At 41.5% G+C, this 23,244-nt stretch overlaps 1 protein-coding gene across 1 annotated transcript in view; it reads right to left on the minus strand.

Annotated features, from left to right (window-relative positions):
• Positions 1-23,244, minus strand: part of LOC144501954 (bMERB domain-containing protein 1-like) — a 65,174-nt gene that overhangs the window by 36,461 nt on the left and 5,469 nt on the right. The window contains exon 2 of the mRNA XM_078225983.1: positions 15,408-15,528. Within this exon, the coding sequence (XP_078082109.1) occupies positions 15,408-15,528 (121 nt within the window). The remainder of the gene's footprint in view (positions 1-15,407; positions 15,529-23,244) is intronic.

Below are 23,244 nucleotides of genomic sequence, written 5' to 3' on the forward strand. Positions count from 1 at the left end.
ATCAAGCTCGAGATCAGGTGCAATGCCTGATCTTGTCAGCTTGGATCTAGTGGCCAGAACTCTACAACCTCGCCTGCCACAGAATTGGCGCAGGCGAGGGTCCGAGACGGAAATCTCCGTTGACCTCAAGTGGGAATTTCCAGTCTTGCCCAAGTGAGGCCATAAAATCCCACCCAGTATGTCTCTTATGTGGAGGCGATGAATTGGATTCAATTTGAATTTGAATTTTTTTTTGGAGCAAGCAAAGAGATGGATTAGGGGCTTGCCCTGTCCACGCTGAGCATTGGCTTTGTAACTCCGAGATTATAATAAAATTATTTTTAAAATAATATAAATTGCCATCTATAATGATTGTTAGAAACATGTGCTGTCAGATTAGTAAAGACAGTGTGACGTTACACCAAAGGCATGGTTATTGGGCTCACATGTTTTTTAATATCCAGTGAATGTGTCTGCCAGCTGGATGGACATTTAGGTAAATGGTGACTATTCCACCAACCAGCCAAAAATATTGGAGCATCTTGCAATTTCAGATCTCGCTACCTCAGGTAGAAGGATGGAATCTGTCCCATTTTTATTAAGAATACCTGTGATTTGCCCAATAAGATTGAACACTACACGTATCACAATGTAATGTATATTATTTAGCACTATTCAAATAAAAAGGAATAGTTTGAGCTTTGAATCCAGTAATAAAGCTACAAAGTAGAGTAAATGTATTCTTTTACATTGTACAAATATTTATCAAATTAAATCATGCCTTAGTATCAGGGATACAGTTGGTCTGAGTAAAAGTTTTGTATTAAAATAATAGATAGACTGGAGTATTCTGCAATTTCAGGTCGATCAGCCGGAGATGGAGAGATAACTATAAATAAACTCAATGCTTGTTCAGATAAGGAGACTGGCATTGTGATCACCACACACTACACACAGTGAGTAGGTTATTACGAAAACTATACTTGCCTCGATGACAGCACAGATCGGGAACTTCAACTCCCAACTGACCTCGGAGCTTTCGCATATGCGCAAACTGGCATTTTTACATTCCTTGGGCCTGTCATGAAAACTGACATGAAAACCAGGGTCATCTGACTCGGGGGTGGGAGGACATAGAAGGCAAGAGTCCCAGGCAGGAGACAAGGACAGGTAAAGATCCCAGTTCAGTAAAATAAAAGGAGTGAATTTGGCTTCAAACAGAAAAAGGGCAGTAGGGAGCAGACTTTAAGTGAAGAAAGGGTGTGACTGGATGGGCCAAAGGGCCTCTTCTGCACTGTATGATTCTATGATTCTATTATACTATGATCCTGTGCTGCAGACCTTTGGGGTAAAAAGTATCACTTTGGAACAGCAATGTTCTGCTCATCGTGGCCAAAGATCTTGTGAATATACTGGGAATCTGGAGGAACGGAATCTCAGGATACAAGAGTGAAGCACTGTGAGGGGGGCCGTTGTTGATGCCTCCAAGTTGGAGCATCTTTTGAAGAGAATTCCCAGGTTAGATCTTTGAAGGTGAAGATTGGAATCCCTTGTGAGAGAGTTTTAATTAGATAATCTGACTTGTTGTTTACTGACATCTGGGTGAGTTAAGAAATCCATGCACTCTGTCTTGGTTGCATCTGCCATTTATTGTGTAGTGTATTATGTTCAATTACAGTTGGCTTCTTAATTCACATATACCTCATATTTGTCCTGAATGTTAGAGTATAGATATATATTGTAAATTGTTTTATCTTTCCAACCTTGTATAATAAATGTTGATTTTTGTTTGTTCAAAATCCATGGAACCTTGTGGCTTTATTCCCTTAGTAAGTGTCTTGAATCTCAAACCTCAACCACTTTAACCAAAATGTTATTGGCCTCTAAACGAATCTTATCAGAAACCTGGGCGTCTGACCCAGGATCATAACAGGGTGTATCTTATTTTTTACTTTATGAAATAAAATATAGATATCTAATATTATTCAAAAATACACTTGTGCACCAGCAATACAATCTTACTATACTACAGGGTTTCATAAAATCTGACTTCATGATGTTGTATTATTTTAGCCACATGAGTGATGGCAGGAACTATATAAAACAATTACAGAATTATATGGCAACTGTATTCCCAGGCATTGAGTTATGGATAGTAAAACATGAAATATTGTGGGGGTAGGGCCTGGGTGGGATTGTGGTCGGTGCAGACTCGATGGGCCGAATGGCCTCCTTCTGCACTGTAGGGTTTCTAAATATAGCAATCATAGAGGAAGCGAGCATTGCAAATATCTTGGAGAATATTGACATAAACTTACATTCAGTCACAAATCTAATAAACCATTTATCTGATAGATGTATTCACTGGATATTAGAAAACTTTTGAGTACAGTAATCATGCCTATTGAGTAACAGCATCCTGTAGATTTTCAAAAAGCCCAACATTTTTCAGATTATAACAATCTTTCATTCTAAAAAGAGCTAACTCTACACAATTCTATTTCACCTTGTTCTTACTAATTTGACAGCATATGTTTCTAACAATCAGTACAGCTAGAAAACACAGGGTTTCATTTAAGATAAAAGCAAATTGCTGCGGATGCTGGAATCTGAAACAGAAACAGAACATGCAGGAAAATCCCAGCAGGTCTGACAGCGTCTGTGGAGAGAGAATTGAGCTAATGTTTCCAGTCTGGATGACCAGCTAACGTTTCTAATCCGGGCTCTGACTAAGGGTCATCCAGACTTGAAATGTTGACTCTATTCTCGCTCCACAGATGCTGTCAGACCTGCTGAGATGTTCCTGCATCAGGGTTTCATTTAACGTTATTTCAATATTACTTCAATTACCACAAAATTGCCAGCACAGGACAAACTATGTGGAATAATGGGTTTCCGAGCATCATGCCAGTGGTCTAGTAGCCCACCCTCTCAGCTTATAGAATCAGAGAGCGAGGAAACAGCTTGTTTGTATGCTGAGACTTAGCACCGCAACTTGAGCACAGCATTTGCACTAATTAACCACCACCCCCCAGCAACACCCCCACCATCCACTCCTTCCCATCCCACCGCTGTCCCCGTCCCCACAGACATCCCCACTGTGCCAGATCACAGTGAAGTTGTGAATACAACAGTTGTCAGAAAAAGAAACTATAATTATTCCCACCTCCCTTTTGCCAGTTCCCATCTTCCCTCCCATTATTAATCTTTGATACAAAAATGATATTTGCAGATTTTTAAAAAATACCTATTTCATGCGTGAAATAATGAAATATGGAGTGGGACAGCAGCCAAAGAGTTGGAAGTTGCGTTAAGGTTCATGATTCTTTCGAGCTATTGTAGAGATAATAAAACCAATTAGAGGACAGTATATGAATGATGAAACAAATGATTCTCCATCGTGGTTAAACATCATAACCCAATTTTAGGAACATAGGGCGTAGGGGCAGGAGGAGGCCATTCAGCCCTTTGAGCCTGTACCAACATCTGATAAGATCATTGCTGAGCTGGTTGTATCTCAACTCAACTTTTTAGTCTGCCTCCCATAACCCTCAATTCCCTTCTCAATCAAAAATTGCTTAAAGTAAGCGCGCAGATACAGCAGGTAGTAGAGGCGGCCAATGATATGTTGGGCTTCATAGCAAAAGAATTTGAGTATAGGGATAGGGATGTTTTGCTGTATTGTATAGGGCATTGGTGAGGCCACACCTGGAGTATTGTGTGCAGTTTTGGTGTCCTTATTTGAGGAAGGATATCCTTGCTATAGAGGGAGTACAACAAAGGTTTACCAGGCTGATTCCTGGGATGGCAGGTCTGTCATATGAGGAGAGACTAAGTCGGTTAGGATTATATTCACTAAAGTTTAGAAGAGTGAGAGGGGATCTCATAGAAACTTACAAAATTCTAACAGAGTTAGACAGCGTAGATTCAGAAAGAACTTTCCCAACAGAACTAGGGGTCATAAAGGATAAACCTTTTAGAATTGAGGTGAGGAGAAATTTTTTCACCCAGAGGGTGGTGAATGTGAGGAATTAATTACCACAGAACATTGAGGCCAAAATGTTGTCTACTTTCAAGAAGAAATTAGGTATAGCTCTTGGGGCTAAAGGGATCAAGAGATACGGGAGGAAGGAGGGGACCAGGATATTGAATTTGATGATCAGCCATGATCAAAATGAATGGCAGAGCAGGCTCAAAGGGCCGAATGGCCTACTCCTGCTTCTAGTTTCTATGTTTCTAAAAATCTGTCTAACTCTGTCTTGAATAAATTCATTGATCCAGCCTCCACTGCTCTCTGGGGAAGAGAATTCCACAAACGGATTACCTCGAGAGAAATAATTCCTCTGCCGTCTTAAAAGGGGATCGCTTATTCTTAAGCTGTGTCCCCTAGTTCTAGTCTCCCCCACAAGGCGGTACCCACCCTATCAAGTCCTGTTAGGATTTTAGGTGTTTCAATAAAATCACCTCTCTTTCTTCTAAACTAGAATGGTTATAAGCCCAAGTTGTTCAGCCTTTCTTCATAAGATAAGCCCTTCATCTCAGGAATAAGTGAAGTGAACCTTCTCTGAACTGTTTCTAATGCAACTAAATAGTTTATCAAGTCAGACCAAAAAACTGTACACAGTATTCCAGATGTGGTCTCACTAAGGCCCCGTACAGCTGTAGTAAAAGTCCCTATTTTTATATTCCATAAACACCAATATTCCATTTGCCTTCCTAATCACTTGCTGTACCTGCACACTAATGTTTTGCGATATCATAACTGCAGAGGTTGAGAATTCTGCAGAGAGTAACTCACCTCCTGACTCACTAAAGTCTGCCCACCATCTACATAATGTAACTTCTTGATAATGTACACAAGAAAAGCAATGAGTGATTAACCCATGCCAGTAGATTACTGGTAAGCAGCACGCCAACCTGATCTTATGGGTTAATTTCAATGATTCCAGCCATCATTCCACTTATGGAGCCACCAGCTCAGATACTGACACTATATCTAATTTAGGTTAGTACAAAGGCAGGATTTGTATGTGGTGATCTTCATGGACATCCTGGCTCATCCTTTCCTCCTGCTCCTCAGCTGCTCACTGGATTGATTGTGCCAAGGGTTGTCCCCTCAATGTCGCGGTATTGAAGCATGCAGCAGACTGCAAGCCCCCTTCAGAGCAGTCCTGGCAGGACAAGCATTTCAATCTGTCAGTGGTCTGCTCTATTACATTGTGTCGGATAGTATGACTTTCATTGTTTACACACCGCACACATGTGGGCGGCACGGTAGCACAGTGGTTAGCACTGCTGCTTCACAGCTCCAGGGACCTGGGTTCGATTCCCGGCTTGGGTCACTGTCTGTGTGGAGTTTACACATTCTCCTCGTGTCTGCGTGGGTTTCCTCCGGGCGCTCCGGTTTCCTCCCACAGTCCAAAGATGTGCGGGTTAGGTTGATTGGCCATGCTAAAATTGCCCCTTAGTGTCCTGAGATGTGTAGGTTAGAGGGATTAGTGGGTAAAATATGTCGGGATATGGGGGTAGGACCTGGGTGGGATTGTGCAGACTCGATGGGCCGAATGGCCTCTTTCTGTACTGTAGGGTTTCTATGATTTCTATGGGTCAGTTACTACTGGAGTCATTAACCATGTGTCAATGGTTAGCCCTTGGTCCTCAGTAGCCATCCTTTCATTTGTTTCACTGGCTCATATACAGCTATCACAGAATGAAGGCATCATGACTGTTGCTGGGACAACTCATTGCCTATGGTGAACAGAAGCTGGACACAGAGCTCAGAATCACTGCAAAGAAATGTGTGTGCCGTCAATGATCCCTTGAGCCTTGGGGGAGCCTGTAACACAAGCATAGTAAAATGCTCACCCCACCTGCTTCTTCCTGGAAAGAGAGAATAAAATGTAATTCTCTCTCAATGACTTCCTTTATACAATAGTGGAGAGTAAATAACACCAGTCCTAGCCTAGAAGGAGCAAGACACGTAACAGATCATCGCCATAGCCACTGCCAAAACCACCGGCAATGTGGTTCTTTCCCCACTCTGAGGTTGCAGTTTAGTCTACAACAAGTGGCAGATCTCAGTGTGGATGATCTTCCTAAAGGACGTATGTCTCATGCATTGTCCCTTGCTGAAGTTCAGGTACAAGTGCTCCGTGAACACCCAGGGTAGATTATGGCCTCCTGCCGAGAGAAATTTCCTCTTCTCCACCTCCCTCTTCCAGCAGCTTGTCCTGCTCTGTAAAGCCTCCGCCCATTCTCCAAATCATGCTGTATGACAAGGGGAATGCCTACTCGTACACCCATGTCTGGGAGTGACCAGTTTGTGCAGAAGCCATGAAGCCAGCAAAACCTCCTTCTATACCAATCAGACCATTTCCTGTAAACCTTTGCAACAATAACCAGTTATGCAAATCACCAAACACTTGCATAAATCAGCCAGCTACTAACCTGTAAGTGGTAGATCATTCTTTTGAATAGCACCAGTGGGGATATCCTTCATGTTACGTGTTCAGCTGTACAAAGTTGAGGGGAGACATTGGATGGAGCATTAAACTCCAAAATGGCATCTCTGGTGTTATGTCAGTGTTGCCCATCAAGTGATGTCATAATCGCCCCTCTCTACATTCTTCTAACAAATCTTCATTGCAGGTTCGCTAACATCCTCACCATTACGGTGCCTGGTGCGGTTCACCTGCAAAATGTGCATTCATGCAAAAGAGGCCATTCTGCACCTCCAAGGGCACAAAACACAAGTGCAAATAATCACAATTTCCTGCCCATTGACTGCTTTCTGGGTTACAGTTCCAGGAGCACCCATGTGCCCGTCTCCATGTGATCATTATTTAGATATGAGCCTTGACTTTAATTACCAGGGAGTTATTTGACGTCAAGTTTTATTTAACATTTAGACAGATAGCTACAGAAAAACCCTCTTGTCACTCCTTATTTTAAATGAATTACCACCAAATATCAATTGATCAATTACAACCACTACAATATACTTCCAAAAAGACAGGTTGTGTTGGTGACAGTGAGCTAGAATTCATGCAACACCTTCAACAAATCAAACTCCACTTGCAGCGAAGTTGAAACATGTGAACTAATCATGAAGCATTGTGTGAGAAGACAGTCAGCGACCATGACTCAAAGGGTGGAATTTTTCTGTCCTGCCCGCCACGGGAATCATAGCGGGTGGGATACAGACCACGCAAAGGTCCGTTGACCTCAGGTGGTATTTTCTGGTCTTGGGACGAGCACGGTCGGAAAGTCCCACCCAAAGAGTTTTAGCAGAAACATATCTTTGCTGCAAATTAGCCCAAACTGCAGGGAACCCATGATCCTCTCAATGGTGGTAAGTTGACCATGTGTAACAAAATGGAAACGATGTAACTACATATTTGTGACAGACCATTATTCTAGATCATAGTATCATAGAATAATACAATATACAAGACCATTCAGCCCATCATATCCATGCTAGCTCTATTCAATTAGCCCCATTCCTCTGCTCTTCCACATTGTCCTGACATGTTTTCCATACCAAGTATTTGTCCGATTCTCTTTTTAAAATTCTATTGCCCTTTCAGACAGCAATCATCATAAATTGCTACTTTTTTTTTCATGTCTCCATATGGCCTTTTTCCAATCACTTTAAACCTGTTTCCTTGGCCAATGGAAATCAACTTATTTACCTTCATGATTTTGAACACTGCTATCTAATATCTCCCTAACCTTCTCTGCGCCAAGAAGAATCATCCCAGGTCCTTTAGTCTCATCACGTAATTGTAGTCTTTCATCCATGGTATCCATTCTAATAAATCTCCTCTGCACCCTCTCTCATCAACTGATAATCTTGATGAAGTGCAGTGCCCAGAACTGGCCACAATACTCCAGTTGGGGCTAAATTGATGTTTTGGAAATGTTTAGCATAACTTCTTGTTTTTGTATTCTGTGCCACTATTTATAAAGTCTAAAGGATCCAGGATTAATAACTTGCCCTGTCACGTGTAAGCACACCCCTAGTACTCTCTGCTCTTTCACCACCTTTTAAAGATTTTATTTATATTGTCCCTCCTTATTGTTCCTACCAAAATGAATCACTTTACACTTCTCTGCATTAAATTTCATCTGCCATGTGTCTGCGCATTTTTTTCTTATCATTCTATGGTCTCCTGAAGTCTATTACCAGCCTTTTCGCTGTTTGGCACATCAGAGTTTCTTGTCATCTGCAAACTTTAAAAGTATGCCTCATATACTTGAGTAAGAGTTTTAACAACACCAGGTTAAAGTCCAACAGGTTTATTTGGTAGCAAATACCATAAGCTTTCGGAGCGCTGCTCCTTCGTCAGATGGAGTGGAAATGTGCTCTCAAACAGTGCACACCAGTGCACTTACCAGTGCAGTCTCTGTGCACTGTTTGAGAGCACATTTCCACTCCATCTGACGAAGGAGCAGCACTCCGAAAGCTTATGGTATTTGCTACCAAATAAACCTGATAGAATCATAAAAACCCTACAATGCAGAAAGAGGCCATTTGGCCCATCGAGTCTGCACTGACCACAATCCCACCCAGGCCCTACCCCCATATCTACCCGTTAATCCCTCTAACCTACGCATCTCAGGACTCTAAGGGGCAATTTTTAGCATGGCCAATCAACCTAACCCGCACATCTTTGGACTGTGGGAGGAAACCGGAGCACCCGGAGGAAACCCACGCAGACACGAGGAGAATGTGCAAACTCCGCACAGACTGTTGGACTTTAACCTGGTGTTGTTAAAACTCTTACTGTGTTCATCCCAGTCCAACGCCGGCATCTCCACATCATATACTTGAGCCCAGCTTGTTAACATATAGCCATGTGGACATTGCAAAAATGTTATCCTGGTGTCTAAAATGACAGAAGCAGGCATGCTTACAATCTCTCATTTAATTCCAGTTTATCTGTTGGAAAACTAGCAATAACTTGCACATCCCAAGAAGCTTCACAGGGGCATTATCAGACAAATATCATTGACACAGACCCCAAAGAAAGAGTCATTAGGATAGGCGACCAAAATGTTATTCAAAGAGGTTAGCTTCAAGGAGTATCTTGAACAGAACAGAGAGCTGGAGAGGCAGAAATGTTTAGGGAGGGAATCCCAGAGACGTGAATGTGACATTCAGGCTTTATGCAGGGGAACAAGAGTGATTGATCTGGTAATGAAGCAAATGATAGGATGGGAAATCAGCACCTGCCAGATCTGTCTGACTGATACAATAGATTAAAAATTACATACTTGCCTATCATGAAAAGACCTCGGGCTTACTAAAAGAAACTTGCTCCATAAAGAAAAGTAAATATAAAAACCACCGGTACCAGGTATAGCTAAACTGGAGCTCTAGACGTTCCAGTTCATTTGTTATGACACTTGTCGAAGTTACTGCAGTTAAACAGAAGCATGGAGCTTGTATGTTGCAGATTTGGAAGACGTTAATTATAAGCACTCTAGAAAAAGATTGCTGATTTACTATTTTAGTCTCAGGAAACACTTTTCTTGCCAGTGACATTGAAGCACTGTATTGCTATCTTACTTGCTTTGAGTCAAAGAGCACATTACTCTCTTTCATTTTAATGAGCAGCGATTTCTTGTAAAGCTCATTTCTACCTATTTATTTTGCTGTTATTTGGTACTGCTTTGATTAGGAGTGATCAGGTAGGACATTGCTATTTATGTATAAGATGGTCAGGAATAAAAAATAATCAACTGAAAGGGTCATAGGAAATATATTTCAAGTTTGATGTGATCACAAGGCCTCAGATATAGAGAATTAGACGGGAACTCGAAAAATGGCAAATTGAACTTAAATTTTACAAGATGTTGTAATGTTGTGTAACACTGTACACAGATTCACTGAATGTGTTCCGATTGAAAAATATGCAGATCAGCAAACTATTAGCAGCAACATTACATTTGATTATCTGTCGAAAGGAACTGTGTTTAGCAAAGGAATACCTTGGTTAATAAATCTGAGAGCACGCTTTCGCCCTTTATATATCTTTGTTATCTTTCTATAATAACTTAATCTAATGGCGAAAACACTTGTACGAGTGTGCACACAGATGCAAGATAACAAAGATGTATAAAGGTGAAAGTGCCAACAAACCTAGACTTGGAGAAATGAATAAAATGTTAAAAACCAATCAATGCTCAAAACTGCAATTAGGTTTAGTTTATATATTATATCAATGCACAAACAGGACAGAGGCCTTGATCATGAAGGTGCTTTTTCCAAGATGAGTGCACATTTATAGTTCTTTGGGTTTTGCTTCATTTGTGAGGGTTTCAGCAGAGGCTTTGGCCTTTCACCCTTTGGTGTTTGGAATTCAACCACGGTTGTTGTTTTCCTTCTGGTTGGGGCTTGATTGCCTTTCTAAACAAAACAAAGATACGTAGAAACATAGAAACTAGAAGCAGGAGTAGGCCATTTGGCCTTCGAGCCTGCTCCTCCATTCATTTTGATCATGGCTGATCATCAAATTCAATATCCTAATTCTTCCCTCCCACCCATATCCCTTGATCCCTTTTGCCCCCATATCTAATTTCTTCTTGAAATCAGACAACGTTTTAGCCTCAACTACATTCTGTGGTAGTGAATTCCACACATTCACTATCCTGTGGGTGAAGAAATTTTTCTTCACCTCAGTTTGAAAAGGTTCGCCCCTTCTCATCAAACTATGACCCCCTAGTTCTGGATTCCCCCACCATTGGGAACATTCTTTCTGAATCTACCCTGTCTAACCCTGTTAGAATTTTATAAGTTTCTATGAGATTCCCTCTCACTCTTCTAAACTACAGTGGATATAATCCTAACCAATTTAGACTCTCCTCATATGACAGACGTGCTATCCCAGGAATCAGCCTGGTAAACCTTCGCTGTACTCTATAACAAGGACATCCTTCCGATAAAGACACCAAAACTGCACACAATGCTCCAGGTGTGTCCTCACCAAGGCCCTATACAATTGCAGTAAGACATTCCTATTCCTGTACTCAAAAATTTTCTCGCTATGAAGGCCAACATACCATTTGCCTTCTTTACTGCCTGCTGTACCTGCACGTTTACTTCAAGTGACCTTCACGAACATTGCTGCATGAAATTTCACAAGATGTTCCAGGAAGGAACAAAACCTAGTAGACCTGAAAATCCTCACAGGAAAACCATTAGTTACACTACTGTCACAATGGAACGGTGCTGTTCCTCATATCAGCACATCCACAACATCTACATATTCCTGTTGTGGATGTGCACACTTTCCTCACCAGGTGTGACGAGGCGTTGGGAACTGCACCAAGGTGAAGAACACCCTCGGGATTTGAACTAGGAAAAGGCAGGTCACAGTGACCTTAAAGGTGGCTGCCAAGGGAGCCATCTTCCACACTTCTTCCAGCTTCACTTTGAGGGGAAGACGGGGCTACTTAGTTAGACTGGCCAGCCCAGTGGTTGTTGTACTTGTGGTGAACTTTACAGCCAACTGGAGCACCTTTCGTTTGCAAGAACACAGGAAGCTCATCAGGCAAAGAACTGCAAGCAAAGTGAAGTGGAACAGGCCACCTTTACAACGACTGGTCAAAACACGGCTTCAGTTATGCACTGATATTGAAAACTAAATGGACATAAGTGGACAGAATGCTAAACGTGGTTACCATGAGGGAGACCTGCAACCATCCACTCAGCAAGCCCTCTGTGAAAAGAATTGGACAAAGGTGAACACAGGGTGGGACATGGAGCTGGTAATAGGTGCGAAAGCTAATTGTCAAACATCAACACATTACCCCCAAACTACCTACCCTTCGGTGACCAAACCAATGGAGGAGGACCCAGCAGAGGGATAATGGGCTTTGTGGCAGCTGGTGGTAGTGGCTGAGGAGACGACAACAACAAGAAGGGACCAAGAGATGACTGCCATCTGCAATAGACAACAGCAGCCACTGCACTTCAGATGAGGAGGAATAAGGACGACAACAGGAGCAGAAGTCAAAAAACACTGAGGAACTGGAGGAGGAGAAACCCGAGCACCAAAATAGAGGGTACAGTGAAGAGGTCAACCTGCCCCCAACTTCAAAGTGAAGATTTCAATGCACCCAACCTCAAAATGAAGAAGCCAGTACAGCCCAGCTTCAGGGAGCCAGAAGCAGCAACGCTCTCAATGCTTCCTATCTCAGGGAAGTTTGGAACAACAACATCCTCAAGGAGGAAGAGAATGGAAAGAATTTTCCAACTGATTTTCCATGCACTACAAACGTCACTGTTTGCTTGACTTTCCCAATGTTACCCAGGCAGAATAACACTAGCAGGGCAAACCAGGATGGCTTTCTCACCCCGGTGAGACGATTTGTATGTCTCGGCATGCAGGAACACTCATTCTCAAAATGAATGTTATCCCTTGGCCGCTATGCCCAGCTTGGATTACAGAAGCATTGTATTTTCAATAAACGTCCCTACTAGTGCCAAGCCAATTCTCACGCTATTGCTCCAAATACCCCATCCATTCAGTATAACCTAATGACAGGAACTGTTGAATTGTGTTCTCTTTTCTCATGAGCCAAAACGTTTCAAAGAACTGCTCTGAGACCAGTTCCTGAGAACTGTCTGCAACTCAACTGTTAAACTCAGGGTTAAATGTCTTTCTTTTTTTCCTCTTTCAGTTGGAAACAAATTGATTTAAAATTTTCCATTAGTTCCCAGCTCCTTGTGCTGTGAACTTCATTGAGTCTTGTATGGGCCGGAACCTCCACCCCAATCAAAATCAGTTATGTTGGACCATTGATGCCAGTGGGCATCAGGCCTTGGCAGATGGCAGTCATACACCTGGAGATACCTGGGTATGAATCACAGCCTGGACCCCTGAACAACCGAAAGCAACTAAATTCCTGCCACGGTCCCTTACAAAGTAGTGTAGGGGAGAAATAGCTCTGATCTTTCTGAGGAATACCCAACACCAGTATTTTTTCACTTTGGCACTGAGATGCATAAGCAGATGTCCTTCAATTGCTGCTACAGCCATATAAATGGAACCTTTTTGTTTATTTTTAATTTGGGCCTCATGCAATGTCCTGGCGTTTTCCAGGTTTTACAACCCTTTTGAATTGTTGGGGGAAGACTGATTGACAGGTCATGGTCAGCTGATTCCTTCACAGAGGAATCTCAGGATTCACTTTCAGTTTGGCCAACAGAAGCTGTTTGGAATCCAGAACAAAAATACTGTTTCTGTCTCTCTTTCTGGTTTTGGAAATGTAGATCTTGGTGGCTGGTTAGCTAGTAACTAAAAGCAAGGAGTGCCTCTGTCTCTTGAAGTGGTTTACTGGCTAAAAGCTAGAGAAGGGGCAGCGCTCCGAGAGCTAGTGGTTTGTGCTACCAAATAAACCTGTTGGACTTTAACCTGGTGTTGTGAGACTTCTTACTGTAAAAGCTGGAGGCCAGCAGTGGCTCTATCTCTACCTTGAGGTGTGCTAGGATATCCAAGATGGGGAAGTCAGAGTTTCAATTCTCCATCCAAAGGACCAAGTCACAGCAGGTGTTGCAAATCTGCAAGATCCAACATCACGTGAGCATACTTACTTTCTGTGTTAAGCCTGGAACAGAAATGTTTGTTTGTAGAAGTGCTTGTGTTGGAACAGTATTCATAGCTGTTAATGTTTATACACGGTAGCACAGTGGTTAGCACTGCTGCTTCACAGTGCCAGGGATCCAAGTTCAATTCCGGGCTTGGGTCACTGTCTGTGTGGAGTTTGCACATTCTTCCCGTGTCTACGTGGGTTTCCTCCAGGTGTTCCGGTTTCCTCCCACATTCTGAAAGATGTGCTGGTTAGGTGCATTGACCCAACTGTGGCGACTAGGGGATTTTCACAGTAACTTCATTGCAGTGTTAGTGTAAGCTTTACTTGTGACTAATAAATAAACTTTACTTTAATATCATGGTTGTTTTTTTTTGTTTTCTTGTTTGTAATTGGTGAAATTTATTGCTAATTGTATTATATGTTAACTGTATTCTTAATTAAACTTTGTTTGATAAAAGTTCCCCAGTGGGTCGTTTGAATCATACTTGGAGTGAAACATCTTATGCTTACCCAGCCAAACTTCAAAGTGCAAAACTTATGATCTAGGCTGACTTCATAAAACACCTTGGAGTTTCGGACCTGGATTATAACATTGGCCAACCACCATTACTAAGGCTAATGAGGCGACAACTCCCTGATCCCAGATGTTTGCCAAGGACATCAATGGAGGCTCCTGGCATTTATATTGGAATATGTCGCCTGTGAAATTTCAACTACAGAATCTTTGAAGAAAGTCTGATATTAAAAGTTAGAGAGACTTTTAGTAGAACACAATTCATTCCAGCATTTTAAAATTACATCTTTCATATTGAAGGATAAATCCTTGAGTATGTTCCATTCTACCAATTGGTAACTGTGTCATATTGTACAGGTGAAAGAACACCCAATGATTTTATTGTACTGTGAAGAATAAATATCCTTGAATAGAACATATGGTGTTAGCAACACAACAATTACACATACAAATGGAAGAAATATTGTAACTGTAGACAGTGCCCTTTGTCCAATCCATCTGTACATTACTGTAAAGACTCCAAGGTTCTATCTGAAGTCAGTAGTTTTTGAACCAAGCCAATAATGGTCAAATGTTTCAAAAACTGATTGAAATTAATGCTGTGTCTACCGCAGAAATGTTTTATAGAGGATATTTCCAAAGTTTTATTAATCAGATGTAATATATTCCCTAAAATACATGCAACACCCTCAAAATGCACTTTTTATGAACTTGGCAGCAAATATGCCATGGATTTGAGAACCTTTAAAAATAAACTAACAACATTTGCAATGGTAGGGTGAGCAATTAGGTTATTCAATTCAAAGCATTTCTTGTTTTCCTTCCAAAACTCCCATCATTACCCACGCGCCCATCTGCTCTCACGCACTGTTCCCTGGCTCTGCCATCCCTCTGCCCGAATTGAACTGGCATCCAGAAGATGGGCGAAACCAGGTCTTTGCTGATGATCCTGAGGTGATTAGAAGGTGCATGAGGTGCTTGTTTGCATACTTTATACTTGTTTTATATACTTAGGCAGTGGATGGGGTCAAAACTTCTTTTTGTAGGTCAGCTACATGGCTTGGTAAGACAGAACCACTCAGAACCAGTCCCACAGGTACAAAGTTTTATGCAGTGTATTTGTGAGATTTTGCTCAGAAAAAGTCATGGATAGAAAGGAAATTACTCCAAATAATGTGGATAAAAGACATCATTATCTTGGCACAGTTACAATCAAAGATGAAGGAAACCTTGCATCCTTCCACAGCTTATCAGAGCACCAGTGGTGAACAATTTATATCAGGGCCGTTAATGATTAAGAAAAACTCATACTTACATATATCGGAGTTCAGATTCCCTTCTAACCAGTATATCTCTTATCCGTTCAATTTTAAAAAGTTCATCTTCAATGTCATCCACTGTTATGGTAGAATCAGCCATTGATACAATATCTGTATCTGCAATGGAAATGGAGGCAATAGCAGAGAATGATTTTCACATTTTAATTACAGTGTCTTTTAGAAATAACCACACCGTTACTTTTTAATTCAGATTTTGGAGGAAAAGTTATTGTATAACACAAACAAGATAGAAAATACTTTTCTAATTCACTGGGAGGAGGAAAAAAGTTAGGCGGAATGAAAACTGTGTGTTTTCTATGTATTTTCCTATCAATGGCCTTTAATAATAAATGTGTAATCATTCTAAATATTTCACCTGACCATTCCACCACTAAAACGAAAAGCACAAATGATATAATTCAAAAGAAATCAATCCAGTGTTTCAAACTATAAATTCTAAAATGTCAAGAGTTAACTTAGCCAATATTGATGACACTTGGAACATTTTCAAAAAGCTAAATACTCTGTATGGCCGCACAAAATGACAAGTTGCCTATTATTTATATTATCTTCATGCTTCTAAATGACCTGTCCAGTGGATAATAGTCACAATAAAATGATTAAATGACCATCGTGACCATCGTAAAGAGGTCAAACTTTACATTGTGGGATTAACATTAGATCAAATACATGATTCAATGATCCAACAAATGTTTTAATCATTTACTTTGACAATTTATAAAGGATTGAGGATTGACGTATCCGAGTGTTCTGGGACTGTTCCTTTTTGTGGTATACATCAAGGCTTTGTAGGTCTAGTGGGAGTGATGTCCGAATTTACAGATTCACCTCAACCCATTTCTGTAAGTTGCCGTGTTTTCCACAATACACTTCGAAAGGACTTCTTTAGCTGCAACATGTTTTTAGACATTGTCTTTGTGAAATGTGCTACACAAATGCAGCCTCTTTCACTTATTTTCTTAAACTTAGATGAACTGCACCCCAAAATCAATCTCAAAAGATTCTGTTTCCTGATATCTAATTCCTTTATATCCTATAATCATGTTGTAGACACAATTCTAACAGCATGGATACAATGTCAGGCGCTAAGATGTTGTAACATGTGGGGATATCACTTACGACTTACTGTGTGGCACTTAGCTTGAACTTGTCCATTTCATCAAGGCATGTCTGATCGGCAAGGCATGTTCCAGTAGACTATTAGGAAAGTGGCAATCTGAGTTTGGTGTACTGTTTAAGTGACTAGTCTTATTGTAACACACATTCACAATTAGTTACATCACAAATTAATTAGGACATATCTTTTGAGAAGCTTAGCAGCACCTATGTGATTCAATTTAGAGAATTTCTAATTGAAGAATTTGGACCTTTGCAAAAGGCTATCACAATGTAATTGATGATGAGTTTGATATAGATATCATGATCTCTCTTGCTTCTTAGGACTAGCATGGTGGCACAATGGTTTGGTTAGGGACCTGGGTTCGATTCTCAGCTTAGGTCACTGTCTTTGTGGAGTCTGCACATTCTACCCGTGTCTGCGTGGGTTTCCGCTGGGTGTTCCAGTTTCCTGCCACAGACCGAAAGATGTACTGGTTAGGTGCATTGGCCATGCTAAATTCTCCCTCAGTGTACCTGAACAGGCATCGGAGTGTGGTGACTAGAGGATTTTCACAGTAACAACATTGCAGTGTTAATGTAAGCCTACTTGTGACACTAATAAATAAACTTAAAGTCTGCAATCTCCTCCAAACCCTCAACTGCCACCCCACTAACACTTGAACTCTCCTTTCTTTGAGACTTTGGCTTCTTTGCAATCCCCTCTCCCTTTTCCCCATCATTGGTAGCTGTACCTTTGGCTATCTCAACCTCAAGCTCTGGAATTCCCTTGCTAAATCCTTCAATTTCTCCACCACTCTTATCCTATATAACACACTCCCAAAAATCCCTGTCTTTGACCAAGCTTTTCCTCAACACTTTCAATACCTACTTCTACAGCTGAGCATCCATTCTCACTGCCCTGAATCATCAGAGTATATTTGCCTACATTCAAATTCAAATTCATGTTACTGATATTTCTATGTTGACACTAAATACCTACATTGATTGGTTCGACTATTTCCAGGTATAATTTCTTTATAGAAAGGTAGTTCAGCCTTGAAATCACTTTTACATTTACCATCACAACAAAACAATATCCCTGACATCTGGACAGACAATAACAGCTATTCCAGGTTCTGACATTACTGTTAAACTCCTCAACACTGAACACGGCTGACTGACTGAATCAATGTTTGATAAACATTAACCTGCAGAGTCAGTAAGACACTGAAATAAATTACACTGTCATTCTCTTCATAAGCAGCAATGCCTACAGTACTCATGATGAAGAATGTTCTGTAGCTTGAGGACCAGATATTTTTAAAAACTGAACACTATAAATGTTAGCGGGTTTTTTTATATTTAGTTCTGGAATGCTGTGATTAACTTTTAAAAGTGATATATAAATGACTGTTCATGTTATTCACTCCTCTAAGCTATTAAACAATTTGACAGTACTAATTATTCTTCACCATTCTGAAGTTATTTTTTCCTCCACTTACGTTTCTACTAGGAGTGTATTGATGAATGCTACTTCTATTCAAAGGCAAGAGAGATCGTGCTAGCTGTATCTAGCTCATCATCTATTGCATAGTGGTATCCTTTTGGAAAGGTCCATTTATAGTCCAAATTCTTCAATTAGAAATTCTCTAAATTGAATCACATAAGTGCTGCTAAGGTCCTAAAAAGATATATTCTAATTAATTTATGATGTAACTAATTGAGAATGTGTTACAATAAGACCAGTCACTTAAACGGTACACCAAACTCAGATTGCCACTTTCCCAATAGTCTCCTGGAACATGCCTTGCAGATCAGACACTCTTTCATTAAATTGACAAGTTCAAGCTATGTGCCACACAGTAAGTCGTGAGTGATATCCCCGCATGCTACATCTTAGCGCATTACATTATTTTCATGCTGTTACTCTTATGTCACCACAACGTGATGATAGGATATAAAGGAATTAGATATCAGGAATCAGAATCTTTGATTTTGGGGTGCAGTTCATTTATGTTTAAGAAAATAAGTAAAAGAAGTTGCACTTATATAGCACTTTTCACAAAGACAGAACGTCCAAAAGTATGTTGCAGCTAAAGAAGTCCTTTTGAAGTGTAGTCACAATTGTATTGTGGAAAACATGGCAACCCCACAGTAATGAAACAAAGAGCAATCTGTTCAACAGCACCCTCATGATAACAATAAAATTATCACAAAAATCTTCCCCATTTCCCTTTGTACCGGGAGATAAATACCATTTAGTGCAGGAAATTTAAGCCCTTTTAGCCTGTCCACGGTTTCTATTCTCCATTATACCGTTCGCCCTAAGCTTTGGCTTTTTACGGACAGCATATTGTCTTCCCTTAGAGCAGAATATTGACTGTTGATAATAAACTTTTGAAAGTTTGTCTGCAGCTTTTATCCTCCTTGTAAGATTTAACATGTTAGGCAGACTCTATAATAGAGAGAAGTGTACACAGTCCATCTGAAGCATTTGGATTGTCTTCACAAAGTTCAACAGCATCAGCCACAAGGAAAGAAATAAACGAAAGCTGTTTGGAGAGAATTCTGTGATGTATTAATTGCAAACTTCAAGTAAAAAAAATCAAAGCCGCTTTTAAACAGTGCATAAAACAGTTTTATAAATTAAACTAAAATGCTGGAAAAAGAATGTCCATTACTGATAGGGAACGGGAGGGGGAGGTTGAGAGAATGGGTAGACGGCAAGTGAAAGGATGGGGGTTGGAGAAAAGAGAAAATTAATGGTAAAAAAATAAAATGACTTTTAAAAATGTCTTCTAAAACGGCACATTTTTAATCCTTCAATTTTTATTTAGCAAATTTTGAGCCATTAATTTTCTTGAAGTAAATATCAGTGAATAATTTTCTATTGCAAGAGCATGCTGTCTTAAAAATATTTCATATTTTGAGATGAAGAGGTTAATGTGTTGTAACCTGGATTATTGAGCTACAGGTGTCAATTTAAAACTGAAAACTAGGATGTAATGCCTTAAGGTGTTTCCTGTGAACTCGAAATAAAGGGAAAATAGTCTGCATCCACTCTCACACCCGACACACTACACCCCGCCCTGACACACTGCGCCCACTCACACCCACCCCCGACGCACTGCACCCACTCACACGCCTGACGCACTGCACCCATCCCCCGACACACTGCACCCACTCACGCCCGACACACTGCACCCATCCCCCAACACACTGCACCCACTCACACGCCCAACGCACTGCACCCATCCTCCGACACACTGCACCCACTCACGCCCGACACACTGCACCCATCCCCCAACACACTGCACCCACTCACACGCCCAACGCACTGCACCCATCCTCCGACACACTGCACCCACTCACACGCCCAACGCACTGCACCCATCCCCCAACACACTGCACCCACTCACACGCCCAACGCACTGCACCCATCCTCCGACACACTGCACCCACTCACACGCCCGACGCACTGCACCCACCCCTGACACATGCCACCCGCTCGCTCTCCCACCCCGACATACTGCACCCACTCTCACACACCCGACATATTGCACCGCCCTCAAAAACCTGACATACCAGCATCAAAGTACAAATTCTGGCAGTGGTTGTTCACCTAATTATTTGGAGGTAAATGCCTGGAGTGCACAACATATGACTCAGTGCACGAAGCAACTCTTTCAGACAGTGCATTCCAGATCAGAAGTCACTGATGCAGTCACTGCTCACTTTTGCCATTTCATTTAGATCAGCGTGCTCTGCTGACCATCCATTCTGCCACTGGAAATAATTTATTTGTATTTACTCTATCAAGATATTTGTACACACCAGAGGTCCCCAACATCAGATATCAGTCTTCAGACAATTTGATTCACTCCACATGATATCAAGAAATGGCTGAAGGCACTGAATACTGCAATAGCTATGGACCCTGATAATATTCCGGCAATAAAGACTGGTGCTCCAGAACTTGCTGTGCCGTGAGTCAAGCTGTTCCAGTACAGCTGCAACACCGACACCTGCCCAGCAATGTGGAAAATTGTGTGGATATGTCCTGTACACAAAAAGAGGACAAATCCAACCCACTCAATTACTGCCCCATCAGTCTACTCTCGATCATCAGCAAAGTGATGGAAGGAGTCATCAGCAGTGCTATCAAGCAGCACCTGCTCAGCAATAGCCTGCTCACTGATACGCAGGTTGGATTCTGTCAGGATCCCTCAGCTCCTGACTTCATTACAGCCTTGGTTCAAACATGCATAAAAGAGCTGCACTCGGAGGCGACGTGAGAGTGACTGCCCTTGACATCAAGGCAACATTTGACCAAGTTTGGCATCGATGAGCCTAGCAAAACTGAAGACAATGGGAGTCCGGGGGAAACTCTCCACTGGTTGGAGGAGTCATACCTGGAAGATGGTTGTAGTTGTTGGAGGTAAATCATCTCAGTTCCAGCACATCATTGCAGGAGTTCCTCAGGGTATTGTTCTAGGCCCAACCATCTTCATTTTTTCATCAATGACCTTCCTTCCAACATAAGGTCAGAAGTGGGGATGTTCGCTGGTGATCGCACAATGTTCAGCACCATTCATGACTCTTGTGATATTGAAGCAGTCCCTTTCAAAATGCAACCAGACCTGGACAATATCCAGGCTTGGGCTGGCAAGCCTCAAGTTATATTTGTACCACAAAACTGCCAGGCAATGACCACCTCCAACAAGCGAGAATCTAACCATTGGCCTTTGACATTCAATGGTATTACCATCACTGAAATCCCCACTATCAACATCCTGGGGTTACCAATGGCCAGAAACTGAACTGGACTAGCTATATAAATATTGTGGCTACGGGAGAAGGTCAGAGGCTAGGAATCCTGTCGCAAGCAACTCACCTCATGACTCCCCAAAGCCTGTCCACCATCTACAAGGCACAACTCAGGAGTGTGATGGAATACTCTCCACTTGCCTGGATGAGAGTGGCTCCAACAACACTCAAGAAACTTGAAACCATCCTCAACAAAACAGCCCCCTTGATTAGCATCCCATCCACCAACATTCACTCCCTCTACCACCAATGCACAGTGATAGTGTGTACCATCTGTAAGGTGCACCACAGCAACTCACCAAGTCTTCTCAGATAACATTTTCCAAATCCATGAACAATACCATCTAGAAGGACAAGGGCAGCAGACACATAGGAACACCAGCACCTGCAAGTTTCCCTCCAAGCCACTCACCATATGGACTTGGAAATATATCACCATTCCTTCACTATTTCTGGGTCAAAATCCTGGAACACCCTCCCGAACAGCACTGTGGGTGTACATATACCACATGGAAGCGGCGGTTCAAGAAGTTGGCTAACCACTACCTTCTCTAGGGCAGTTAAGCATTGGCAATAAATGCTGGCCTAGTTAGCGAAGCCCACATTGCATGAATGAATAAAATTAATTTCTATCCATACAATGACTATCCTTTTAACCCTAGGGATTTTCTCCATTTCCTTTTCCATTGGCTCTATGCTTTGGCATAGAGAGAGAGGTCCAGTCCTCTCTCTCTCTAGACTCTATCCATACAGGCGATACAGAAGAATTTTGAGCATTGCCCCAGATGACCATGTATACAACAAAAATAAACTGCTGGCACCTTTGAAATGCAGATGTGTAATGTGTACATCAACTTATATTTATTGAGCAGGTTTACCGTAATTATATCTCCCAAGGTGCTTCCAGCAGCATTGTAAAGTGAAGTATGACACCGAGACACCTTAGGAAATATAAAGTCTGATGACCAAAAGCTTGATCAGAGAGATAGGTTTTAAAAGTGTCTTTAAGGAATAAAGCGAGGTACAGAAGCAAAGGGGTGTAAGGAAGAAAATTCCAGAGATTGCAGCCTCGGCAACTGAAGCAATTATAATTGGGGAGGCTCAAGAGGCTAGAGTTAGAGGATCACAGATACATCAGAGGGTTGTGAGGTCGGACGAGATTACAGAGACAGGCAAATGGAGAGATTTGAAAACAAGGATGAGAATTTTAAATTCAAGGTGTTGTCTGATCAGGAACCAGGTCAGCGAGCACTGGGTGATAGGGGAATGGGACCTGATGCAAGTCAAGATGAGAGCAGCAGGGTTTTGGCTGACATCAGGTTTACAGAGAGTAGAATGTGAGCGAGCAGCCAGGAGTGCGGAGGAATACTCAAGTCTAGAGCCAACAAAGGAAATGAGGATTTCAGCTTATGTAATAAATAACATCTATCCAGATGTTGAAAGCTCAAATCTTACCAAATACCCAATACCCTATGGACTAGCATTATAAATCAATGATAATTAAAGCTGCCAAATTGTCATAAAAACTGTCTGGTTCATTAGTGTCTTCAAAGAAGTTGTAAAAACAACTCTTTCTTAAGAAAGTCCACCATCACCTTGTCGGGCAACAAGGGACTGGCAATAAATGAAGCCTTGCCAATGCCACCCACACTCTGAGAACAAACAAAATTTAATGAGTGGATGTTCCAGTGGCCGATGTGAAAGTGTCTTTTTACAGTATCAGGAATTATGCTGTATTTTTTTCTCCCGAAATAATTTGCAAAATCAAGTCATTCTGCTCCATACCCACCACGTTGTGAAATGCTAGGTGACTTGTGATTTTCTTTCAGCAAGTTGAACAACTCAGTTGGTGTTTGAAGGTCAAGTGGCAAGATTAACTCCCACTGA

Source organism: Mustelus asterias, chromosome 12 (assembly GCF_964213995.1).
Source record: "Mustelus asterias chromosome 12, sMusAst1.hap1.1, whole genome shotgun sequence".
NCBI classification, from domain to species: Eukaryota; Metazoa; Chordata; class Chondrichthyes; order Carcharhiniformes; family Triakidae; genus Mustelus; species Mustelus asterias.